Source organism: Scyliorhinus torazame, chromosome 12 (genome assembly GCF_047496885.1).
Source record: "Scyliorhinus torazame isolate Kashiwa2021f chromosome 12, sScyTor2.1, whole genome shotgun sequence".
Lineage (NCBI taxonomy): Eukaryota > Metazoa > Chordata > Chondrichthyes > Carcharhiniformes > Scyliorhinidae > Scyliorhinus > Scyliorhinus torazame.
In genome coordinates this window covers 97,588,377-97,614,967 of record NC_092718.1, presented here as the reverse complement: position 1 = coordinate 97,614,967, position 26,591 = coordinate 97,588,377, and the positions used below count along the sequence as shown (strand labels likewise).

Sequence of the window (26,591 nt, the reverse complement as noted above, 5' to 3'; positions counted from 1 at the left end):
AAGCTGCTGCTGCGTTCACTGCGTGGGGGCTGATCCTCAGGCATTCCGGGATGATCCTGAGCTCCATAGTCCTTTAGTCACGCTTAATAAATTGTAGCGCACAAAGACACTAGAGAGACGAATAGAGTGAAGTCGATGAGGCTTTATTAAGCGTGACTGTTCCCCCGCAGTTCAGTAGTAGACTGGCCTGCGGGGGAGGACTCCTGGTTCTTATACTCCGCCTTCAGGGCGGAGCTAGAGGTCAACGGCCAACCAGGACCCGGGATCTGTCAGCCAATGACATCACGGCTTCACAGTCCCACATGACCCCTAATGCATACTACCACACTCACATCCCCTCCAAACCATAAATTCATGCACCCTGATCATTGATCGCTCCACCAAGGGGAAAAGTTTCTTCCTGCCTACTCTATCTCTGCCCCTCATTCACGTCACCCCCCTCAGTCTCCTCTGCTCCAAGGAAAAACAACCCTGATCCAATCTCGCTTCTTAGCTAAAACTCTCCAGCCCAGGCAACATCCTGGTAACTCTTTCAACTCTTCTCAACTCTTTCCAATGCTATCGCATCCCTCCTATAATGTGGATTCCAGAACCGCACACAATACCTTCTTAATGCAGTAATGTTGGCCACCGCCAGACCATAGGCCTCTCAAACGCTGGAAGGAGTAGACACTGAAGAATTTGGGGACATGAATCATTTCACTTTTGTCCAAATATTTTCCACCCCATTTGCTGAATATATATAACACAGATATTTCTTATGACCACTGTCTTTTGCCCTGACGTTGTGTGCTTGCTGTTAGCAAGTTGCTTTATAATAAGCAATTCTTCATTTTATTACCGTTACAGTTAGAAATTCAAGTTTGTTTGCTTTAATGAATATGCTCCTTGACCCAGAGTTTATCTCATTCCAGACGGACCGGGCACCCCCCAGCTAACCATTGAGGACGAGAAGGAAGCCTATGTTCCCGAATCTAATGTCACCCTCATGTGTTCTGTGGATTCAGTTCCGCCGGCAACATTTGAATGGCTGCTAAATGACAAACCTCTTCAGCAGACAGGTCCAAAACTTGCCCTTGTCAACATCACCATAGATGACTTTGGGAATTATACCTGCCAGGCTCATAATAACCGCACCAATTTGTATGCAGTGGCAACAAAACAAATCTCCCTAATCGGTAAGTAATTGAACTCCGCCTTTCTACAATGAATGGGAAATGTATCATTTGCAAAGTCGCAGAGTTTAGGGTGGATCCGAAGATTGAGAGCTAATAGCATCCCTTTAAAGTACATTTGGAAAATTGCAATGGAACATACCCTGTGCATTAGCACTGCAGTCAGTGGGTGTTACCGGTACACTTTGTCATCAGTATTTGTATAATGTTACATTAACAGTTCAATTCTCAGATGTAAACATGCTTTTTAATTAAACAACTAAGTTAGAATTCAGAAGGAATTAAAAGACGGAGAACTGATTGAGATCAAAGTGGCCAATCAGCGAGTTATAAATCACTGGCATTGCTTATTGGTTGAAATATTGCAATCATTAAGATCAAAATAGAATTAAATTGCCAAATTAAATAGTCAGCGCCTGAAAGAGACAGGGTGATATTTGTAATATCGTTTTTAACATAGAGCATGATATCAACATATCAATATAGCTTGCCATAAAATACTACATGCGCACACACACAGAAACAGACATATACACACACATACACACACATACACACAGAAACAGACACGCGCAAACACGGACACAGACATAGACACACACATACATACACACAGACAGAAATAGCCATACAGATGTGCACAGATACACAAACACAGAAATACACACAAACACACAGAAACAAGCACACCACTTCCGGGGGCGGCTATGAAGGAGTAAGTCGCACATTTGGTGGCTCCTGCTTGGGTCGGACTTTTGGACCTTTTTCCCCAATTTTTTACCGGACTTTTGTAAGGGCCCCGAAGAATCCAGCACGAGTTTTAAGGATACAAAATAATAACGTTTATTTACTATAACAATATATACATAACAGTAGCAGTAACTTCCCTTGCTACCTTCTCCTTCCTCCTGGTTCCTGGACTGGCCAGCTTATTTATAGTAGGAGTTTCTCCGCCCCCCTCATTGGGGAAGTTCATACTCCCATAGGATTGTGGGATAGTCATTAGTCCCCAGCCAATCGTCAGTAGGCAGGTTATAACATCCCTCCCCCCCCAAAGTCCAAGGAATCCACCGTAGGCCCTGGCGAAGGAAGGCGTCAAACTCGTTTGGCCGCAGGCCGGACGCCATTTGCACGCAGCGCTGGATCAGGCGGCGTATAACGAGACGGAGACCGGCGCTTCCGTGATGAACGTCGCGGTTTTACATCCACGGCCTGTGGACCCGAGGATTCCCCCTCTGATTCATCCTGTGTCTCCATCTTGGAGTCAGAGTCTGCTGCCTCCGTCATGTCAGCGTCTCTATCCCCATTCGGTCCCGTCACGACCTGCGCAGGCTTCGAGTGAGGCACCAGTGGAAGATTTGGAGGACTACCTTCCCTTGTTTCTGGTCTTTGCCGCTGTTGAACTGAGCTCCGGGGGCGGGGAATCTTTTGCGGGGATGATCTTCTGGACCGGACGTGGTCTACATGTTTTCGCTGGAGACGACCCTGGGCTTGCACTTGGTACGATATAGGGCCCATTTGGCGAAAGATTACACCAGGAACCCATTGGGCACCACCAGCAAAATTCCGCACGAATACTGGGTCACCGGGCGCAAACTGCCGAATCGGACGATGCCGAGACAATCCCGGTCCCTGCCGTTCTTGTGTGCGGCGTACTTTTGCGCCAATGTCCGGGAAGACCATACTAAGGCGGGTGCGAAGTCTCCGGCCCATTAGGAGTTCTGCGGGAGCTACCCCAGTCACTGTATGGGGGTGGTCCTGTACGTAAACAAAAACCGAGCCAGTCTCGTGTCCATTGATCCGGAAGACTGCTTCTTTAGGCCTCTTTTGAATGTTTGCATTGCACGCTCTGCCAACCCATTTGAAGCCGGGTGGTAAGGGGCAGTGCAGATATGGCGGATGCCGTTCGTCTTTGTAAACCTAGCAAACTCCTCACTCGTGAATGGAGTGCCATTATCTGTGACCAGCACCTCGGGGAGGCCATGCGTGCTAAATGATAAACGCATTTTTTCAATTGTTGCGCAGGACGTTGTCCCCTGCATCTTATGCACCTCCAGCCATTTGGACTGGGCGTCAATTAGTAGAAGGAACATGGATCCCTGAAAAGGGCCTGCGAAATCTGCATGTAAGCGTGCCCAAGGCCGCCCTGGCCATTCCCAGTGATGTAGGGACGCGGCCGGCGGAAGCTTCTGATGCTCCTGGCAAATGGAGCAGTTTTGGGCCACCTTCTCAATGTCGGTGTCGAGGCCTGGCCACCAGACATAACTCCGGGCCAACATTTTCATCTTGGTCACGCCCGGATGCCCATTGTGCAAGTCTGATAATATCAGCTCCTGGCCTTTTTCCGGGACAATCGCACGCGTCCCCCACAAGAGGATGCCGTCTTCCACGCTGAACTCTGACAGCTTGGAGGAAAATGCCCGCAACTCGCCTGGGAGCTGTCTATGCTGTCCACCATACAGGACTATGTGCCGAACCTTTGACAGGACTGGCTCCGTCTGGGTCCACTCACGGATCTGTGATGCCGTGACAGGCAAGGTGTCCATAAAATTTAGGGTTGCGACCACCTCACCGGTCGTGGGGGTCGACATGGGGCCGGTTGATAAAGGCAATCGGCTCAGTGCGTCGGCATTTGCTATCTGCGTACCTGGTTTGTGCTCCAGAGAATACTCATATGCAGCAAGCAACAAAGCCCAGCGCTGGATCCGTGCAGAAGCAATGGGCGGTATTGGCTTATCCTCTCTGAAGAGTCCCAGCAGGGGCTTATGATCAGTCACGATAGTGAAATGGCGGCCGTACACATACTGGTGGAAGCGTTTCACCGCGAAAGCCACTGCCAGGCCCTCCTTCTCGATCTGCGCATACTTTTTCTCCGCTGCAGTCAATGTGCGGGAGGCGAAAGCTATCGGTCGCTCGGCCCCGTTCTCCATCTTGTGGGACAGGACAGCCCCAATACCATACGGGGATGCATCACATGTGACGAGCAAAGGCTTTCCCGGATCATAGTGGGTTAGTAACCCAGACGACGACAATTGTTGCTTTACCCGCCGGAAAGCGGTTTCTTGCGGCTGACCCCAAACCCAGGTGTGATTTTTCTTTAGCAGCAGGTGTAAGGGGGCCAGCGTAGTTGCCAGATTGGGGAGGAACTTCCCGTAATAGTTTACGAGACCGAGAAAAGAACGAAGATGCGAAGTGTCAGTCGGGGTGGGGGCATGTTGAATTGCACGCACCTTCTCTGCGACGGGGTGCAGACCCTCGCGGTCCACCCGATAACCTAGGTAGACTACTTCTTTTGCCTGAAATACGCACTTTGTGTGACATAAACGGACTCCAGCCTCCGAAAGGCGTTTAAGGACAGCCTCCAGATTTTCCAAATGCTCTTGCTCCGACGTCCCTGTAATCAACACGTCATCTAGGTAGACAGCCACACGTGGTAAACCTCTCAAAATGCCCTCCATAACACGTTGAAAAATTGCGCAGGCAGAGGATACTCCAAAGGGCAACCGTGTATATTCATACAGGCCCCGGTGTGTGTTAATTGTTACATATGGTCGGGAGGCAGGGTCCAGCTCCAACTGCAGGTAGGCATGACTCATATCTAATTTTGTGAATGAGAATCTGCCTGCAAGTTTCGCGTAGAGATCCTCTATGCGAGGCATTGGGTATCGGTCGAGTCGGGAAACTGTATTCACTGTAAGTTTATAGTCGCCACACAAGCGAACTGTGGCATCTGGCTTCATTACTGGTACAATTGGTGCTGCCCAGTCAGCAAAACGGACGGGCCTGATAATACCCAGACTCTCCAAACGAGTGAGCTCCCTTTCTACCTTCTCGAGCAAAGCGTAAGGCACTGGGCGCGCCCGGAAATAGCGCGGCGTGGCTCCTGGTTCAACTTGGATACGGGCTACGGCCCCTTTTATTTTCCCCAAACCAGGCTGGAATACATCTGGGTATCGTCCTAGCACCTCAGTCAACCCTCCAGAAACTGTTTGGAGGATGTGCTGCCATTGCAACCGCAAATGGCGCAACCAGTCCCGACCCAACAGGCTGGGCCCATGGCCACGCACTACGATAAGTGGGAAACGCCCCTCCTGGCGTCCATAGACAACAGGGGTCATTGTAGTTCCTGCAATGTCCAGTGGTTCCCCCGTGTAGGTGGCCAACCTGGCCTGTGAGTCAGTTAATGTAAGGGTCTGTATACCCTGCTTGATGCGGTCGAATGTCCTCTGGGCGATCACTGAGACCGCTGCGCCAGTATCCAACTCCATCTCCAGCGGGTGGCCATTGACCCGTACTGTCACCTTAATGGGGGCACACGGGGAGCTGCCACACAATGCAGCTGCAGGCAGTCGTCCTCCGTCTCCACGTCCTCAGGAGTGGTCGCCGCAGGTTCATCCACATGGAAGGTACGGCCTCTGGGCTGGTCCCAGTTACGGCCCCTGGGCTGGTCCCAGTTTCGGTCGGAACGACAGCGCCTCTGGCGTCCCCAGGACCGCCGTTCGCGACGGGGTCGGCGCCTTCAAATCTGACACGGACATGGCTCCTCATCCATTGGCTCTGGAGAAGGCTCCCTTCGGGGAGGAATGTCCGATGGCCACTGGCGTCGGTCTGGTCGTTGCCTCGCCCAAGGTACCGCAGGAGTGCGGGGGGACGTTTTTGGGCGGAAAGGGTTGCGCCCCAAGGCATGTAGCTCCTGTACTCCTCGCTCTGCGCTCTCTCGGGACAAGACTATTTGTATTGCCTGTTGAAAAGTCAATGTTGGCTCCGCTAACAACTTTCTCTGGGTGGCCGCATTGTTAATACCGCAAACCAAACGGTCGCGTAACATTTCTGACAAGGTCTCACCATAGTCACAGTATTCCGCAATCCCGCGCAGCCTGGATAAAAAATCGGCAAGGGATTCTCCAGGGGTCCTCTCAGCGGTATTAAACCGGTAACGCTGGACTATCGTGGACGGGGTTGGGTTAAAGTGTTGCCCCACTATATTCACAAGTTCGTCAAACGTTTTGGTGTCCAGCGCAGCTGGGTACGTAAGGCTCCTAATCACCCCAAACGTATGCGGTCCGCAGGCGGTGAGCAATATGACCACCTGGCGCTCGTTTTCAGTGATATTGTTTGCCCGGAAATAGTAACGCATCCGTTGTGTGTACTGGTTCCAGCTTTCCAGCGCAGCATCAAAAACATCCAAACGTCCGTACAGAGGCATGGTATAATAGAAAACAACTTCCAACCTGTATCCAACAAAAATCCAGGGAGGTGGCTTCAGCAGTGTAGACAGCTATTCACTTTAACCTTCGTCGCCAGTTTTGTAAGGGCCCCGAAGAATCCAGCACGAGTTTTAAGGATACAAAATAATAACGTTTATTTACTATAACAATATATACATAACAGTAGCAGTAACTTCCCTTGCTACCTTCTCCTTCCTCCTGGTTCCTGGACTGGCCAGCTTATTTATAGTAGGAGTTTCTCCGCCCCCCCTCATTGGGGAAGTTCATACTCCCATAGGATTGTGGGATAGTCATTAGTCCCCAGCCAATCGTCAGTAGGCAGGTTATAACACGGACCTGGTTTGAAAAATCGATGACCGAGACAATTGGACACTGCATTCCCACATCGGTGCATGGCGAGAAGGACTAGAAGTGCTCGTAAAGGCAGAAACAAAAAGACAGAGAAGGCTTGGGTTGAAGCTGCAGGGAGAGAAAGCATGGCGGATGACCGGACCTCTGGCTTGTCGACCTAGCGGTCAACAGAGCAGCTGATGCAATTTATCCAGGAGGGCTTCGTCAAACAGAAGTGGGACTGCTTGGACCCGATTAAAGAGTCAATTGCATGGCTGGAGCTTAGATTGGATGCCCAAGATCGGGCGATCCAGAAAGTCAAGAAGGCGCTGGCTGACCAGGAGGAACATCAAACTGCGGTGGAGCTTGTCGTATTAAGCACAGTAAGATAACACGGGCTGCAACTGGATGTAGCTTTACCTGAGAGATATTCCACACCTTGAAGTCAGTTCAATAGAATATATTGAACCTGTCACACAGTTAGCTCAATCCTCTGTGAGTTTGACTCTCTGCTAACCGAGTGTGATTAATCCGTCTGACTGAACCAGACTAGCTCTTAGCCATGTGCTGTAGGAGTTATATGATATGTACACCCTGACTCACACTGTGGATGTCACCAGTGGAAAGAGGTGGAGTGTGAGTGCCTTGTGCCTTTTATAGTGGGAAACCACCCCCAAGTGTTCTGCCTGCTGATTGGTTATGTCTTGTTCTCTGTATTCATTAGCTGCCTGTTTGTATCTCATTATGTGCATGTCTGCATATCATGACATCTCCCCTTTTGAAATGTTATTCTGTGGCCGATGTGAAAGTATTTACATGTGTAGGCCGAAAAACTAACTTATTTACATACAGTAGCAGATGGGAACATAGGTACATGTGAAAACAGGTGTCTAAGATGTGAAAACAGAACATAGCAAACAAAACAAGTGTTCATAAGTCCAGTCTCTGGGGCTTGCGTCTGATCCTGGTCGACCGCCGGAGAGGTGGTGGTGGGGACGACGGCGCCTTGATGGGCGAGAATGCAGCCAGACTGGTGGCCTCATGGTTCGAGGTATCAGGAGGTGGCACAATAACGGATGGAAACAATAAAGAGTGTGGTTGCGGGCAGGCAACTGTGCGCAGTGCCCGTCTGTTGCGCCGTACAACAGAGCCATCAGCCATACGCACAACATATGATCGGGGAGCAGCCTGTCGAACAACAACAGCAGGAGCTGACCAGCCTCCATCAGGTAGCTTGATTTTAACAGCATCTGCTGGTAGTAGCACAGGCAAATCAGTGGCATGAGCATCACAGCTCTGCTTTTGCTGGTCCCTGAGTTTCTGCACCTTCTGCAGAACCGGGAGGTGATCCAGCTCAGGCAAGTGTATGGCTGGAAGAGTCGTCCACAGGGCCCTGTTCATCAGGAGTTGAGCCGGTGACATGCCAGTAGACAGAGGGGTTGCCCTGTACGCAAGCAGCGTTAGGTTGACGTCAGAAGCAGAATCCGCGGCCTTGCAGATGAGCTGCTTCACTATGTGCATCCCTTTCTCAACCTTCCCAGTTGGACTGCAGGTAATGAGGGCTGGAAGTGACGTGATGAAACTGATATACCTGGGCAAATCTTGACCACTCTTGGCTGCTGAAGCAAGGACCGTTGTCACTCATGACAGTGAGTGGAATACCATGCCTGGAGAACGTCTCCTTACAAGCCTTGATGATGGTCTTGGATGTGAGGTCTGAGAGCTGCACAACTTCTGGGTAGTTAGAAAAATAATCAATGATTAACACATAATCACGACCATTGGCATGAAAGAGGTCGATGCCCACCTTGGATCACGGGGAGGTCACGATTTTGTGCTGCTGAAGCCTCTCCTTGCCCTGCGCTGGCTGGAAACATTGACAGGTCAGACAGTTGAGGACCATATTTGAGATATCCTGACTAATCCCAGGGCAGTAGACAGCTTGCCTGGCTCTGCGCCTGCACTTCTCAACACCCAGATGTCCCTCATGGATTTGCCGGAGCACCAAGCTCTGGAGACTGCGTGGAATGACAATGCGATCCAGCTTGAGGAGGATGCCATCAACCACCGTCAGGTCGTCCTTCACATTGAAGAATTGAGGGCACTGCCCTTTTTGCCAGCCGGCTAGGTGGCGCATGACATGCTGCAGAAGAGGGTCTTTGGCTGTCTCCTCGCGAATGCGAATCACCTTTTCATCCGACGCCGGGACGTTGCTGGCCCACAGCTGCACCTGTGATTTGATCTGTAGGACGAATGCCGGCGGGTCAGCAGGCAAGGTTATGGAGCGGGACAAGGCATCCACAATAATGAGCTCCTTGCCAGGCGTGTACACGAGCTCAAAGTCATACCGTCTGAGCCTGAGGAGGATGCGCTGCAGCCGGGGCGTCATGTCGTTCAGGTCCTTGTGGATAATGTGCACCAGAGGCCTGTGGTCCGTCTCGACGGTGAACATCGGCAGGCCGTAGACATAATCGTGGAACTTGAGAATTCCAGTGAGAAGGCCCAGGCATTCCTTTTCAATTTGGGCATACCGCTGCTCGGTGGGTGTCATTGCCCGTGATGCGTAGGCAACCGGTGCCCAGGATGAGGTGTCATTGCGCAGGAGCAACACCGCGCCGATGCCTTCCTGGCTCGCATCTGTCGAGATTTTAGTTTCCCAGTCAGGGTCAAAAAATGCCAGTACAGGTCCAGTGGTGAGCTTGGTTTTCAGCTCCAACCACTCTGCTTGATGAGCTGCCTGCCACTCAAAGTCAGTAGACTTTTTTACCAGGTGTCTGAGGGCCATGGTGTGTGAGACCAGGTTTGGGATAAACTTGCCCAAGAAGTTTACCATGCCTAAAAAGCATAGTACCGCCTTCTTGTCTTCAGGGGTCTTCATGGCTTTGATGGCCTTGACTTTGTCTGCGTGCGGGCTCACACCCTGTTGAGATATCTGGTCACCTAAGAACTTAAGCATCGACATGCCAAAGCAACACTTGGCCCTGTTCAGCTTAAGGCCATTGGCACGGACACGGCGGAATACCTGCTGGAGACGAGAGATGTACTCTTCGGGGGTCGTGGACCATATGATAACGTCATCCATATACACACGAACACCTTCAATGCCCTCCATCATCTGCTCCATGATTCTATGGAAGATCTCCGAGGCCGAGACAATGCCAAATGGCATACGATTGTATTAGTATCTGCCAAACGGTGTGTTGAAGGTGCAGAGCCTTCTGCCGGACTCATCCAGCTGGATTTGCCAGGATCCCTGTGACGCATCTAGCTTTGTGAAAACCGGGCGTGTGCCATCTCACTTGTGAGTTCCTCCCACTTCGGGATGGGGTAGTGTTCCCACATTATATTCTGGTTGAGATCCTTGGGATCAATACAGATGCGCAGCTCCCACGAAGGCTTTTTCACACATACCATCGAGCTGACCCAGTCAGTCGGTTCTGTAACTTAGAGATGATGCCCTGGTCCTGAAGTGCCTTGAGCTGTGCCTTCAGGCGCTCCTTCAGTGGAGCCGGGACCCGGCATGGTGCGTGGAGCAAAGGCGTGGCATCAGGCCATAACAGGATCTTGTACCGATATGGCAGAGTGCCCATCCCGTCGAACACATCCGGATACTGAGCAAGGATGTCGTCAATGCCGGCTTGAAGATCCCCGTTGGGGGAGGTCATTGTGTAGACTCGCTGCACAAGGTTTAGCTGCTTGCATGCCTGTGCGTCGAGCAGGGAGGCCGTGGCTGGCTTGACGATCTCTAACCGTAGCCTTGCGTGATTGCTCTTGTTGGAGACGAACAGATGGCAGGATCCCAGTGCTGTGATGACATTCCCGTTATAGTGCAGGAGCTGGCAGGCTGCTGGAAGGAGCCTGGGTGGCTTCTTGATGCAGTTGAAATCCGCCTGTGAAAGGAGATTGGCAGAAGCACCTGTGTCCAGCTTGAACTGGATTGAGCATTGATTTACTTGCATCACCGCACGCCATTCGTCCGCAGAACCCAGAGTGAGGATGGGCAGGCGTCGTGATGATTTCGGTGAGGCACGTTCACATGTGGTAATGATGCCCACATGGTAGGGGGACTCCAGGCAGCTGTCCTCTGGGTCCATTGTACTGCCAGGATCAGAATCCTGTAAACCTTGCTGTATACTCAGAACGCGTCTGCGTTGGAATTGGGAGCGCTGGCCCTTGACTGATGGTGCAGACCTGCACATGACTGCATAGTGTCCAGGCTTCCCGCAATTGAAAGATCGCTTGCCTCTTGCAGAGCAGTGTTTCTTTAAGTGGGCAGTGCGCAGTTCGGGCACGTCATGATGTCATTATGCTCCGTGCGTCGTCGCACATGCGCAGTGCGGTCGGCAGATGTTCGCACCTGTGCAGAGTGGTGATCAGCCGCTTCATCGGCCCAGTCGCATCGCGCATGCGTGGGGCTCCGGGAAGAGCGTGCAAAATGGCCGCTTTCATCAAGGCTGAGGCACTGCATCCGGGCGATGGCCTGCACATTCTCCGCCTCGTGGGAGGCAAGTTTCTCCTTTTCAGCCAATTTATATTGGGAATACCAGTTTTTGGCGTGCTCATGCACCGTACATGTTTCAATCGCGACTGGTAGGGTCATACTCCAGATTCTCAAAAGCAGCTCTATCAGAGGATCAGAGTAAACTCTGAAAATGACCTGGTCCCTGATCATGGAGTCAGCAATATCACCAAAGTTGCAGGACAGCGCTCGTAGTCGGAGATTAGTTAGGAAGGAGTTGAAAGATTTATCTTTATCTTGGAGGCGTTGTTGAACATATAGCGCTCGAAGATTTCATTGGTGTCCACTTCACAATGACTATCAAACTTGTCCAGGACAGTCTGAAACTTTGTCTTGTCGTGGCCTTCGGTGAAGTTCAGCGAGTTGAAGAGTTGGATGGAGTTGGAAGAGCGCGATCTTCCTTATATCAGATGCACCCTTGAGGTCTGAGGCTTAGATGTACAGCAGAAGCCTTTGCTTGAAAGTCCGCCAGTTGGCGCTGAGCTTGCCAGAGGTCCGCAACTGTTGAGGAGCCTGGATCTTCTCCATGGTGCCGGGATACATTTGCTGGTCATCACGGAACAGATTGAGGTAAATCACCTAGGGATTGCAGTCTCCTGGTATCATGTCCTGTTAAGCACAGTAAGATAACACGGGCTGCAACTGGATGCAGCTTTACCCGAGAGATCTCCACACCTTGGAAGTTAGTTCAATATGATTTGTTGAACCTGTCACACAGTTAGCTCAATCCTCTGTGACTTCGACTCTCTGCTAACCTAGTATGATTAATCTGTCTGACTGAACCAGACTAACTCTGAGCCACGTGCTGTAGGAGGTATATGATATGTACACCCTGACTCACACTGTAGATGTCACCAGTGGAAAGAGGCAGAGTGCGAGTGCCTCGTGCCTTTTATAGTGGGAAACCACCCCAAATGTTCTGCCTGCTGATTGGTTATGTCCAGTTCTCTGTATTCATTAGCTGCCTGTTTGTATCTCATTATGTGCATGTCTGCATATCATGACAGAGCTGGAGGTGGGGATGCTGAGAGACCAGCAGAAAAGGTTCCTGGAGAAGGTGGAGGACCTAGAGAATAGGTCCTGCTGGCAGAACTTGCGAATCGTTGGGCTCCCAGAGGGGTCCGAAGGAGCGGACACTGGGGCATACATAGCGGCAAGTTCGAGACGCTGCTGGGGGATGGGGCATTCTCCCGACCCTTGGAGGTAGACAGGGCTCGCAGAGTGCTCGCGAGGAAGCCGCAAATGGGAGAACCCCGAGGGCAATGGTGGTGAGATTCCAAAGGTATTTGGACAAGGAGCGTATTTTACAGTGGACCAAGCAGACACGGAGCTGCAAATGGGAGAACAATATCCTGCGGATCTATCAGGACCTGAGTGTGGGCCAGGAGAAGAGTGGGATTTAACCAGATCAGGTCGACCCTTTTTAAGAAAAAGGTGAAGTTCAGACTGCTGCCTCTGGGTCACATACGAGGAGCAACATTTTTATTTCGAGTCACCTGAGGAAGCGCTGGACTTCACGAAAAGGAAAGGACTGGTGGCGGACTGAGAACTCTTTTTTTAAAAATAAATTTAGAGTACCCAATTCATTTTTTCCAATTAAGGGTCAATTTAGCGTGTTCAATCCACCTACCCTGCACATCTTTGGGTTGTGGGGGTGAAACCCACGCAAACAAGGGGAGAATGTGCAAACTCCACACGGACAGTGACCCAGATCGAACCTGGGACCTTGGTGCCGTGAGACTGCAATGCTCTTGAACTTTGCCGCAACATTCATATTTAAAAAAGTTTCTTGTTTTTTCGTTTTGTGGACGCTATTTGTAATGCCTTCTGTACTGATTTGGGGCCAGTTGCAGAGCTGAGTGAGTTAAAGTTGACATTTGCACTGTTGTGGGATGGAGGTGTGTTTGTCCAGGTGCTGGATCTCTTGCTTGATATTTTCTTTGTTTAGCGTTCTTTTTTTTCTGTTGGGCAATTGTGTTGGGATTGTTTGTCATTTGAATATGTGTGTATGAACGGGGGTGGACGGGGTGGGGGGACGGGACGATGGGGAGGGAACAATAGGTGGGAGAATGTCTGGCGCCAGGGGTGAGGGCCACCAAGCTAACTGGGCGGGCTAGCTCATGGAAGCTTAGTGGGGGGTGAGCAGATGTTAGGCTTATCAAAGAGGTTGATTTACATTGTGCTGTTACTGGGGGGAGGGGGGCAAAATGTTCTGCTGACAAGGGAGGGACTGTTGCTGAGGGACAGAGAGGAAGTCGGGGGCGGACGCTGCCTGGGGGCGGGCCGGTGGAGGCGCGGGGCACATGCTGGAGACTGGCCCAAGAAAGGTGATGGCTGATCGGCGAAGGTGGGGGGGGGGGGGGGGGGAGCGATGAGCCTACCAACTAGGCTGATCACCTGGAATGTACAAGGGCTAAATGGGCCGGTCAAGAGGGACGCGTGTTCACGCATTTGAGAGGTCCGAAGGCGGAGGGTCTAAAGGCCATGCAGTCGGGCAAAGCCCTGGGGCCGGACGGGTACCCAGTGGAGTTCTATAAAAAGTTCTCTGTAATATTGGGGCTGTTGTTGATGAGGACATTCAATGAGGCAAGGGAAAGAGGGGTGCGTCCCCCGACGATGTCACAGGCCACGATTTCGCTGAGTCTGAAGTGGGACAAGAACCCGGAGCTGTGTGGGTCCTACAGGCTGATATCCCTATTGAATGTGGACGCCAAACTGCTGGCCAAAACTTTGTCCTCTCGGATTGAGGATTGTGTTCCGGACATTATTGGGGAGGATCAGACGGGGTTTGTTAAGGGAAGGCAGCTGGTGGCCAATGTAAGAAGGCTATTAAACGTGATCATTATGCCCCCGGAAGGTAGGGAGGTGGAGGTAGTGGCGGCAATGGACGCAGAGAAGGCCTTTGATCGAGTAGAATGGGAATATCTGTGGGAGGTACTGGGATGGTTTGGATTTGGGCAAGGCTTTATTGACTGGGTCAGGTTGCTGTATCAGAATCCTATGGCGAGCGTACGTACGAATAGGACAACATCGGACTATTTTAGGCTGCATCGGGGGATGAGACAGGGGTGCCCCCTCTCCCCACTGTTGTTCGCATTAGCCATAGAGCCGTTGGCAATTGCTCAGAGAGCCTTAAGGGGCTGGAGGGGGTTGGTCCGGGGGGGAAGGGTGGAGCACAGAGTCTCGCTTTACGCAGATGACCTGTGTCTGTATGTATTGGACCCAGCAGAGGGGATGGAAAAAATCATGAGGATTCTGGGGGAATTTGACCGGTTTTCGGGGTATATGGGGGAAAGTGAGACGTTTGCGGTCCAGGTGAGTGGACAGGAGAGGCGACTGGGGGAGCTGCCGTTTAGTGTGGTAGGAGGAAGCTTTAGGTATCTAGGCATCCAAGTGGCGCGGGAATGTGAACGGCTGCACAAGCTAAATCTGGCCGGACTAGTAGACCAAATGAAAGACGATTTTCAAAAGTGGGACGCACTCCCGCTGTCACTAGCCGGGAGGGTGCAGAGGTGAAGGTGACGGTCCTCCCGAGATTCCTGTTTGTGTTCCAGTGTCTCCCCATCTTTATGCCGCGGAGCTTTTTTAAACGGGTCAACAAAGTGATCACTGGCTTTGTATGGGCGGACAAGACCCCACGAGTAGGGAGGGGGATGCTTGAGCGGAGCCGGGGAGAGGGCGGGCTGGTGCTACCAAACTTCAGTAACTACTATTGTGCAGCGAATATAGCCATGATCAGGAAGTGGGTGGTGGGGAGGGCCGGCATGGGAGCGTATGGAGACGGCTTCATGTAAGGGCGCCAGCTTAGGGGCGTTGATAACGGCGCCTCTGCCGTTCCCACCGGCATAGTATTCCACCAGCCCCATGGTGGTGGCGGTCCTGAGAGTCTGGGGGCAATGGAGGAGGCATGTGAGAGCAGAGGGTGCATCAGTTTGGTCTCCAATTTGTAATAATCATCGGTTTGCCCCCGGAAGGATGGACGGGGGGTTCCGGACATGTCAGAGAGCAGGGATTGAGAGGATAGGGGATATGTTTATTGATGGGAGCTTTCCTGGCCTGAGGGACCTGGAGGAGAAATTTGGATTGGTGAGGGGAAACAAATTCAGGTACCTGCAGGTGCGGGACTTCCTACGCAGGCAAGTTTCAACCTTCCCGCTCCAACCACCAACTGGGATACAGGACAGGGTGGTTTCCAGAGGGTGGGTGGGAGAAGGGAGGGTCTCTGACATTTATAAGGAACTTATGGGGTCGGAGGAGACGCAGACTGGGGAGCTGAAGCGCAAGTGGGAAGAGGAGTTGGGAGGAGAGATAGAGGATGGTCCGTGGGCGGACGCGTCCACAACATGTGCCAGGCTCAGCCTGATACAATTCATGGTTGTTCACCAGGCTCACATGACAGTGGCCCGGATGAGCAGGTTCTTTGGGGTGGAGGATCAGTGTGCAAAGTGTGCAGGAGGGCCAGCGAACCATGTCCACATGTTCTGGACATGTCCAAAGCTTAGGGGATTCTGGCAGGGGTTTGCAGATGTCATGCCCACGGTGTTAAAAACAAGGGTGGCACTGAGTCCAGAGGTGGCGATTTTCAGGGTGTCGGAAGATCCGGGAATCCAGAAGGAGAAAAATGCAGACATTCTGGCCTTTGCCTCTCTGGTAGCCCGAAGATGGATATTATTAGCCTGGTGGGACTCAAAGCCCCCGAAGTCGGAGACCTGGCTATCTGACATGCCTAGCTTTCCCTGTTTGGAGAAAATCAAGTTCGCCTTGAGGGGGTCAATGTTAGGGTTCACCCGGAGGTGGCAGCCGTTCGTCGACTTCCTTGTGGAAAATTAATAATTAGCAGAAGGGGGTGGGGGGGGGGGGGGTTAGTTTAGCTTAGAGTAGGGGGTTAATAAAGGTGGGACCTGTAAGGGAGGAAGACGGCTTTTGCACTGTGTTTATAGGTTCATGGATATTGTTTATTGTGTTGTCGCTGTAAAACCAAAAAAGACCTCAATAAAATGTTTATTAAAAAAAAGAAACAAGCACACCAAAACACAAACACACATGCACACAGAGAGAAGCACTCACAGAAACACATTCTCACACAGAAACACAAAAACACATGCACACAGAGAGAAGCACTCACACAGAAACACACTCTCACACAGAAACACAAAAACACATGCACACAGAGAGAAGCACTCACACAGAAACACACTCTCACACAGAAACACAAAAACACATGCACACAGAGAGAAGCACTCACACAGAAACACACTCTCACACAGAAACACAAAAACACATGCACACAGAGAAAAGCACTCACAGAGAAACACAAAAACACATGCACACAGAGAGAAGCACTCACACAGAAATACATTCTCACACAGAAACACAAACACACAAAAAAAACACACACACACAACGAAACACACAACCTCCCCCCACCATCCTCACCCCCCTGTCTACTTCCCCCAACCCTCACCCCCATATATAGAAAGCCAGAGGCTATCAGTCAGGTAGTATAACAAGTCTTCAATCCAAGACTGTCTGAATTATGAAACCTTTTGAATGAGGAGGTTTATGTTCCAACTTGCCTCTCAAGATGCACAGACATTGTTAGTTATTTTCTTTCCATGTCTTTAACAAACTCTTCAATTCACCCTTATAATTGGTATCCTAATAATCCCCTTGAAAGTTCAATCCGTTCCCCAGCCTCTTAAACTAATTTCAAGTTAGGGCAATAGTTTAAAAGCAGCAATACCAAATTTACATATCAGTTGCACTCCAAACCCAGATAGCCTATCTGCTCGAGTGGATGGAAACGAATAAGGAGTGACCAGTCAGCTATTCCGCATCATACTCAAAGTGAAGATGCCCACCCTGTGTGAATTGTTGAAATATAAACTATTGTTCAAAGGTTTCAGCCTCTCGAATGGGACCACACTTTTTTGTGGAGTTAATGACTGCATTGACTTCTATCATGTCCACGTTTTGGAAACATCAGTGAGAGCATGTGGAATAGTCCTTTCTCCAGTGCAGAAATTTAAAGCACTGTCACCCTTTCCTCCTAACTTACCACCTATGCATCTTGATGTGATGGGAAGATCCCATTGCTCAGCATATATATTAATGCATTTGTGACCCATGGTCCACAGAAAATAAAGTTGTTATTCCGATGAATGACCTATTCACGCCAGGATCCAGGGACAAGTTAAGTGTTAAATATACCCATAAGGCTGGAAATGAACATAATTGCATGACCCACCCATCTTTCACCCGGAAGTCAATGGGCAGTACATCTTGATGCGAGGCAGTCAGCTGACTTGACCACTGGTTGAGCAAATGGAAGTAAAACTGTAAACCTGTTCCAGAATCCCAAATGCAGGTATCAACTGTAGTGAGCACCGATCCATTGGGAGATGGTGGCCTGGAGGTACTGTCACTAGACTAGTAATCCAGAAAACCCAGGTTAACTGTGTGGAGGGGGAGAAACATGGATTCAAATCCCATCAGTGGTGGAATTTAAATTAAAGTAATAAAATCTGGAATTATAAAGCTCCGCTCAACAAAAATGAACGTGAAACTTATTGATTGTCTTAAAAACCTACTTGGTTACAAAGAAATTCTGCCACCGATTGCCTGGTTTGGGCTCCAGAACCACAGCAATGGGGTTAACGCTGAACTTCCCTTTTAAATGCAAGCCACTCAGTTCAAGGGGTGATGAAGGGTGGGTAGGAAAGGCCGGCCTAATGTGCAACGGCCACATGAAATGAAGTGAAATGAAAATCGCTTATTGTCACAAGTAGGCTTCAAATGAAGTTACTGTGAAAAGCCCCTAGTCGCCACATTCTGGCGCCTGTTCAGGGAGGCTGGTAGGGGAATTGAACCGTGCTGCTGGCCTGCCTTGGTCTGCTTTCAAAGCCAGCGACTTAGCCCAGTGCTAAACCAGCCCCAGGTTTAGCACAGGGCTGTTTTTTTTATCTTTCACATCATGTGAAAGATAAAAGATGGAAGGCAAAGTGATACAAAAAATTGTCCACCACCTGTAAGAGGATTCTCTTGCTAGCTGTGGAAGCGTCAATTAAGACTAAGCGATGCACTGTAACCTCCTCCAACGTCACCTCGCCTCCTACTCTGAGAGCTCGTCTGCACCTGTTTCCAACTTGAAGGCAATGAGCATCTGTCTGCTCGATAGCAGTGTGAAGGCATGTCCTGGAATGGGTGGAGCGCGACAGTCATTTGTCGGGGTACTGATGTGAGCTCTGTGAGCAGGAATGGGCTGAGTTTCTTCTGAAGACCCACAAGAACACCCTTCATTACAGAAAAAAAATTATTGATTTCACGTTAATGTTGGCGGCCATTGTCTGGGTTTTGAGAAACATGACTACACTGATGTGCGACATTTAGCAATGGGACCTAAAACAGATGTTAACCACCTCTCCAATCCACCCCCCCCACCTCCCAGCCACCACCACCCCCCCTCCACCCCACCATGCATACAGCTCAACATCTGTCTTAGCAGTCGGGTGTGGTGGGGGGGGAGGGCTCTGAACAATGATGGCAGCCAACTTTGAGCCACCCATTGGGATACAACATGTCGGTCGCTGTAATTAGTTGGGCTCATATTAAAAGACTTGATTCTCCAAGCTGAGGGGTGAATTCCAAGGAGGGGGCTTAGATTTAAAGTGATTGGTAGAAGAATTAGAGGTGACATGAGGAAAATCTTTTTCACCCAGAGGGTGGTGGGAGTTTGGTGGTTGTGCCTGAAACACTCAACTCATTTAAAAAGGTCCCTGGATCTGCATCTGAAGAGTTGTAATCTGCAACGCTATGGCCAGGGGCTGGAGAATGGAATTAAAATGAGTTGCTTTTTTCTCTTTATTGACTGGGGCAGAAATGATGGGCTGAATGAAATGAAATAAAATGAAAATTGCTTATTGTCACAAGTAGGCTTGAAATGAAGTTACTGTGAAAAGCTCCTAGTCGCCACATTCCGGCACCTGGTGCAGGAATTGAACCGTGCTGCTGGTCTGCTTTAAAAGCCAGCGATTTAGCCTAGTGTGCTAAACCAATGGCCTCTTTCTGCACTGCAACCTTTCCATAGATCTTTGAAATGGGCTTAAACGAGGTTCAATTTATCCTTCATTCAATCACAGTCTAAGTCCATGTCCCCCAGATAACAGATTATTTTTCCTTTAATTCTTTTATGCAGTGCAATAAAGTGATCAGAAAGAGATCTGACACTTTGGTGCTCTTCACAATTACAGAATGGGTGAAATTTACGTTGGGCAGTAAGTAACAAGTTACATTCGTGCCACACAAGGGCCAGGCAATGACCAAGTCCTACAAGAGAGGATCTAACCATCGTCCCTTGTCATTCAATGGCATTATCAAAGCTGAATCCATCACAATCAACATCATGGGGGTTACATTGATCAGAAACTGAACTGGACTAGCCATATTAATGCTGTGGCTACCAGGGCAGGTCAAAGGCTAGGAATCCCACAGCAAGTAACTCACCTCCTGACTCTCCAAAATCTGTTCACCAGCTACAAGGCAAAAGTCAGGAGTGCAATGGAAAACTCTCCACTTGCCTGGATGAGTGCAGTTCCAACAACACTCAAGAAGCTCAACACTGTCCAGGACAAAGCAGACCACTTGATTGTTGCCCCATCCACAAACAGCGGAGGCAAACGCGTAGTGGTATAGTCACTGGACTAGTAATCCAGAGACCCAGGGTAATGCTCTGGGGACATAGGTTTGAATCCCACCTGGGCAGCTGGTGGAATTTGAATTCAATTTTTAAAAATCTGGAATTAAAAGTCTAATGACAACCATGAAACCATTGTCAATCTTGTAAAAACCCATCTGGTTCACTAATGTCCTTTAGGGAAGGAAATCTGTCATCCTTACCTGGTCTGGCCTGTGTCTCCAGATCTACAGCAATGTGGTTCACTCTTAAATGACCTCCGGGATGGGCAATAAATGCTGGCCCAGCTGGCGACACCCACATCCCATGAACAAATAAAGAAAAAAAATTAAAACCGTTCACCACCGACGAACGGTGGCAGCCGTGTGTACCACCTACAAGATACACTGCAGGAGCTCGCCAAACCCACGACCACTACCATCTAGACGGTCAAGAGCAGCAGACACCTGGGCACACCAATTCTTGGGAGTTCCTCTCCCAACTTCTGATGGTTTCAATGACCTCTGCATTAATCGCACCAACTCTTTCATCTTCATGATGAGGTGTCCCATTAACATTGTCAATCCGCATTCTATATTCCCTAATCCCATTCATTAGCATTCTCCCCGATTAAATGTTCTCGGCTCTTAATCACTGAGGTTTCTAAATCTACTGACAATTTCTGCATTTTTAATAACCTGAGGTGTAACTTTGAAGTTCATCCAAGTTTGGTACCTTTTTTTTGGCAAAAATGTACTCTATTCATAAAGTAACAAAGAACATTACAAAACATTCCAAAATGGCCATCGCAAAAGTGCAATTATATTCACATTTTCTACACAGATCATGTTGCACTCTGGGGTGCTTTAGTTCAGTATGATCTTTACACTTGGCAAGTTATTTTTTTGAAAATAATATATTTTATTCATTAAAAATCTTAAAGTATATCACAAAACATTTCAAAATGGCCAATAAAGAATGTGCAATGGCACTAAAATGTTCTACACAGATCATGTTACACCCCAAGCTACTTCAATACACTGAAAGGAAAGGGAATATTGCAAACATTTCAAAATGCCCACTACAAAAAGTTCAAATGGTATTCAAATGATCATACACTTGGCAAGTGATCCCACTGGATTTTGTATCATGTTTCTGCATTCCAAACCATTGCGTCTCATGCTGAAACTGGCCTCTTATCGTCCTCTTCATGCTCATACAGATCTAGGTGCACATTTTTTCCTCGTATCACCAATGTGTACTATGTCAAAAGGTTTACTAAAATCTGTTAAAAGAACTGCAAACATTTTTTCTCCCCAAATAAATTTCCCTGCCAGGTGTTTGTGGTGATGTTTTTCTCAGCTTCCTCTCAATATGTATTTGCAGAACCACATTTTTTCATATTCCAGTTGTGCAACAGAAAACCACGTGGGCCAGAAAGACTACCCACATGTGAATCAACCCCAGAATACAAATACCAGAATATATATTCAATCAGATGTATCCCCCCAATATTTCTAATAGACCAGCTGGTAGCCTTATCTAAGTTAATGTGAATCATTAGCTATATTTTCTTCTGGTGAATCTTTAAAATATTCTTTCATGGGGTTTTGGTATTGCTGGCTGGGCCAGCAATTGTTGCCCATCCCTAATTGCCCTTAAACTGAGTGTCTTGTTTGACCATTGCTGTGAACATACGAAATAGGAGCAGGAGTAAGCCATTCGGTCCTTTGAGCCTGCTCCACTATTCAACAAGATCATGGCTGATCAGTTTTTGTTTCGAGTTCTACCCATCTACCCCAAATAACATTTGATTCCCTTGCTTAATGAGAACCTACCTACCTCCGCCTCAAAAGTATTCAGTGACCCCCGCCTGCACCGCCTTCTAAGGCAACAAGTTCCAATGTCGCACAAAGCTCTGAGAGAAAAGAATTTCTCCTCACCCCTGTCAAAAAATGTTCACCCCTAATTTTAAAGCATTTCCTCTGGCTACTGGACTCAACCCACAAGAGCGAGCATCATTTCCACGTGCACTGTGGTGATATGCATCACTATAAATACTCAAGGGGTTAATGTAAATACACTAAGACTAAGTAAACACTAGAGGGAGCACCAGAGACATCATGACATGCAGACATACAGCTAATGAACACATAGAATAGGACATGAGCAATGGGCAGTCAAGACACCCAGAGGTGACACGACCACAAGGGGGCAACCCATATAAAAGGACAGGGCACACATGCTCTTTCTCTTTCCACAGGGGATACTTAGGGAGAAGGACAGGGGCAGATCAGAAGCATCACACCCACCTTGGAGCAGACTGGTTAGTTAGGCTGAGTTACTATAGCAAGGTTAGCAGGAGAGTCGATCTCTAGTAGGAGAATTGTGAACTGTTCAATAAATGAGTTAAACCTATCTCCAAGTCTGAACCTTCCTTTGTAAGAGCATACATCAAGGAAGCAGCTTATGCTACATGAAGAAGCATAACACAACAGTCCACCTGCTCAGCATCAAACAGGTTCTTATACATTTCAAACAAGTCAGCCCCTCACCCTTCTAAACTCCAGTGGAAACAAGCCCAGACTCTCTAACCTTTCCTCATAAAATAACCCACTCATTCCAGATATCAATCCAGTAAACCTCTTCTAAACCGTCTACAATGCATTTACATCTTCTGCAAAATAAGTAGACTGTGGGTCTGGAGTCACATTGTGGCCTGGGAAAGACCCCCACGAATAGGAACTTTTAGTTGTTGTCATGATCATCTAAAAAAACACAATTTCATAACTATGAATTGAATTTAAATTGTACCAACTGCTATGGTGATATTTCAACCCATGTTCCCCAGTGCAATTAAACTCTGGATTACTAATCCAATAATGTTACCACTACGTCCACTCTCCCCTTGAACAAATGCAAGGTGCCTCAGTGAGACCCCCAAGACCTTTGTTGTGCTTCCATGCTTCCTCCCTTGTTGTTGTATTTGTTGACGGAATTGGAGAAGGTTCGCGGGGGGAGGTCAAATCAAATTGGTTTGAAGTTAAAAACTGATTAATCTCAATCTATAGAATAGAATCCCTACAGTCCAAAAGGAGGCCATTCAGCCCGACGGGTCTGCACCGACCCTCCGAAAGAACACCCGACCTCCGCCCAATCCACCCCCTACTCTATCCCCATAACCCCACCGACTCTTTGGACACTAAGGGGCAATTTAGCATGGCCAATCCACTAACCTGCATATCCTTGGACTGTGGGAAGAAATTGGAGCACCCGGAGGAAGCCCATGCTGACCCGAGGAGAACGTGCAAACTCCACACAGTCACCCGAGGTCGGAATTGAATCTGGGCCCATAGCGCTGTCAGTGGGATTTGCCATTGAAGCTACCCCACACCACTGGGAAACCCGGGGGTGAGGGTGCACTGTCAGCAGGAAAAGAATCTCAACGGCTGGAGAATTCCGGCCATTACCTCCTGGCGATAATGGATTAATTACTGTAATACAATTAGGTAAATGAAATGACGTTAAATAGGACTCCAGTATCAGTTTTTCTACCCCTTTCACTATTATACACAGTGCAATATCAGGCATTTGAGATTGGAATGATGATTTTATGTGTCCACCAGCTCTTTAATTTGTCCCCTGCCTGATTTAGCATTCATCATGTTGGTTTATATTGCTATATGAATACTGTGGTTACAAGAATAGGTCAGAGGCTGGGATTCCTGCAGAGAGTAATGCACCTCCTGACTTCCCAAAATCTGTCCACCATTTAAAAGCCACAAGTCAGGAATGTGATGGATTACTTTCCACTTTTGTGGATGAGTGCAACTGCAACAACACTCAAGAAGCTTGGCACAATCCAGGACAAAGCAGCCTCGCTTGATTAGCACCCCATCCACAAACATTCACTCCCTTCACCACCAACGAACAGTGGCAGCCGTGTGTACCATCTGCAAGATGCACTGAGGTAATTCACCAAGGGTCCTTAGGCAGCACCTTCTAAATCTGCGACCTCTGCAACTAGAAGGACAAGGGCAGCAGATACATAGGAGCACCACCACCTGCAAGCTCCCCTCCAAGCCACACAGCTTCCTGACTTGGCAATACATCATCATTCCTTCACTGTCGTTGGGTAAAAATCCTGGAACTCCCTCCTTTACAGCACTGTGGGTATACTTGCGCCACACGGACTGCAGCGGTTCAAGAGGGTGGCTTACCACCAAATGCTCAAGGGAACTTAGGGATGGGCAATAAGTGTTGGAATAGGCAGTGATGCCTGCGTTCCATGAAGAGATAATTTGTGAAAGGAATTGCTTTGTGTGACCAACGTCATGTCCCTGACCTTGCAGAATTATTTGCCAAGTCTATTTCCTGCAAGATGCAATTATCACATTTGGTTTGTTACGTAAATTAAGTAAAAAGTGATTGTTGCATCGTAAAATCATAGAAATCCTACAGTGTAGAAGGAGGCCATACAGCCTATCAGCTCTGTACTGACCCCCTGAAAGAGCACCCCACCTAGGACCACTCCCCTGCCCTACCCTTGTAACCCCAATAAATCTGCACATCCCTGGACACAATGGGACAATTTTAGCATGGCCAATCCACCTAACCTGCACATCTTTGGATATCTTTGGAGGAAACTGGATCACCCGGAGGAAACCCACGCAGTCACGGGGGAAATGTACAAACTCCACACAGTACCTCACCCAAGGACAGAATCGAACCCGGGTCCCTGGCATTATGAGGCAGCAGTGCTAACCCACTGTGCCCTGCCCCCAAAAAACTAATGACGTGAGTGGGATGCAACTCATTTGTCACACTGCCTTGCCGTGTAGTGATTTGTACATTAAATAATGTACAAAATAAATGAGTAAACCATTGTTGCTTCAACTTGCAATTTTATTTCTCAGACTGTGAGAATTACCCAATGTTGCTTCCAGTTCTATGGCCAATCAATAAACAGGATTGTTTTCTCAGAATAAAACTGTGATTTCTTTTTTTTCTCGTCTCAGAAGGCATTACCAAACCAAAAATCACTACCACTGTTTCGAATCTGGTCGAACACAATGACAACGTGACTCTGACCTGTGATGTGTCTGGCCATTTGCGTTTGCTTCTTTGGGAGAGGAACCAGCAGGTGCTCGTGGGAGGAGGAAACATGAAACTTTCAGAGCAGAACAGGACATTAACAATCAGTGCGGTGAACAGATCTGACACAGGGAACTACACCTGTAGGGCAGAGAGCCCGATCGACAGCAAAAAGAGTGATGTGTTCGAACTAACCATTTCCTGTGAGTACTGAACTGTCTTTTTCACTGAATTGTATCCTGCTACTTTTTAGTAGGATATTGAGACACAGTGGGTAGTGTCTCTGCCTCTGAACCAGAAGCTCTGGGTGTGAGTCCCGTCTCAGGACTTGATGGCTCAGGAAGGTGCGTTCATAACGCGGTCAAACAGGTTGAACGTCAATCTGCAAATCCTTCTAACACGCCAATGACCGGCGGTAAGAGCACTAACCAAGTCTCTTAGTCACATAATACTGATATCTGAATGTGGGATCAGTTTAAAATTTAAATTAAGTGTCAGGCACAATCTAGCGAGTTACTTTTGAGAGAATAAATGATTGTTCAAAAGAAAAAAAAACGAACAAGCAACTTACTGTAACACCTGGAATAAGTGAGAATGTTAAATTTTTGTTTTAAAGATGTTCTGAAACATTATATTGGACTGTGAAGTTTTTGCGTGGCTCATGAATGAGTTAGGGTGGTAACCGATTGCATGTGGAAATTGTATGAAGAAGTGATGAAGGGTAGGAGGTAGAGTGGAGAAAAAAAGAGAACACCAAATGTAAGTTGGGATAGCTCACCTTGTGTGTAGTTCATTGGGATACATCAATGCATGCACATTGTGAATGGGTTCATAATGTGGTCAAACAGGTTGAGTGTCAACCTGTAAATCCTTCCAACGTGCCAATGGCTGGAGGTAAAAATGAGCGAGTCTCCTAGTCAGCCACACTTGATGTGGAGGGGTGCCCCCCAAGCTATAAACCCCTGGTGACAGACGAGCGACCAGGAATTGCTAGCTATGGAAACAGATGAAAGTCTGCCTTACGCAGCACTAGCTGCAGGATAAGAATTAGGATTTTTCAGTAGTGTAGTCTAATCCACGCCCGTGCACTTGTAAACTCGATTGGGGACAAATTTGCCTGGCTGGGTAGTGCAAACCCAAAGGATGTTGTCGCTGCTGCTTGTAACTACTCCTATCAGGAGATTTACTGTCATGGTGTGTCACTCTTGTCTGCTTGCACCTGGGGGTGGTGGTGGCGTAGGGATATTGTCACTGTATTAGTAACCCAGTAGACCAAGGGTTTGAATCCCACCAGGGTAGATCGTGGAATTGGAATTCAATAAAACTGGAATTAAAAGTCTAATGGTGACCATGAAACCAGTGTCTGAAAAACATCTGGTACACTAATGCCCTTTGGGCAGCACGGTAGCACAGTGGTTAGCACAGTTGCTTCACAGCTCCAGGGTCCCAGGTTCGATGCCAGGCTTGGGTCACTGTCTGTGAGGAGTCAGCACGTTCTCCCCGTGTCGGTGTGAGTTTCCTCCGGGTGCTCCGGTTTCCTCCCACAGTTCAAAGATGCGCACGTTAGATGGATT

General features: G+C 48.6%; 1 protein-coding gene across 2 annotated transcripts in view; it reads left to right on the top strand.

Annotated features, from left to right (window-relative positions):
* LOC140386587 (cell adhesion molecule CEACAM5-like) overlaps nt 1-26,591 on the top strand; it is a 126,252-nt gene that overhangs the window by 61,462 nt on the left and 38,199 nt on the right. Inside the window, exons 6-7 of one of the 2 annotated variants that reach the window (XM_072469040.1) lie at nt 915-1,178; nt 24,945-25,220. In XM_072469040.1, coding sequence (XP_072325141.1) covers nt 915-1,178; nt 24,945-25,220 — 540 coding nt within the window. Of the gene's footprint in view, nt 1-914; nt 1,179-24,941; nt 25,221-26,591 lie in introns of both variants that reach the window. The other variant, XM_072469039.1, reaches the window with a different exon arrangement.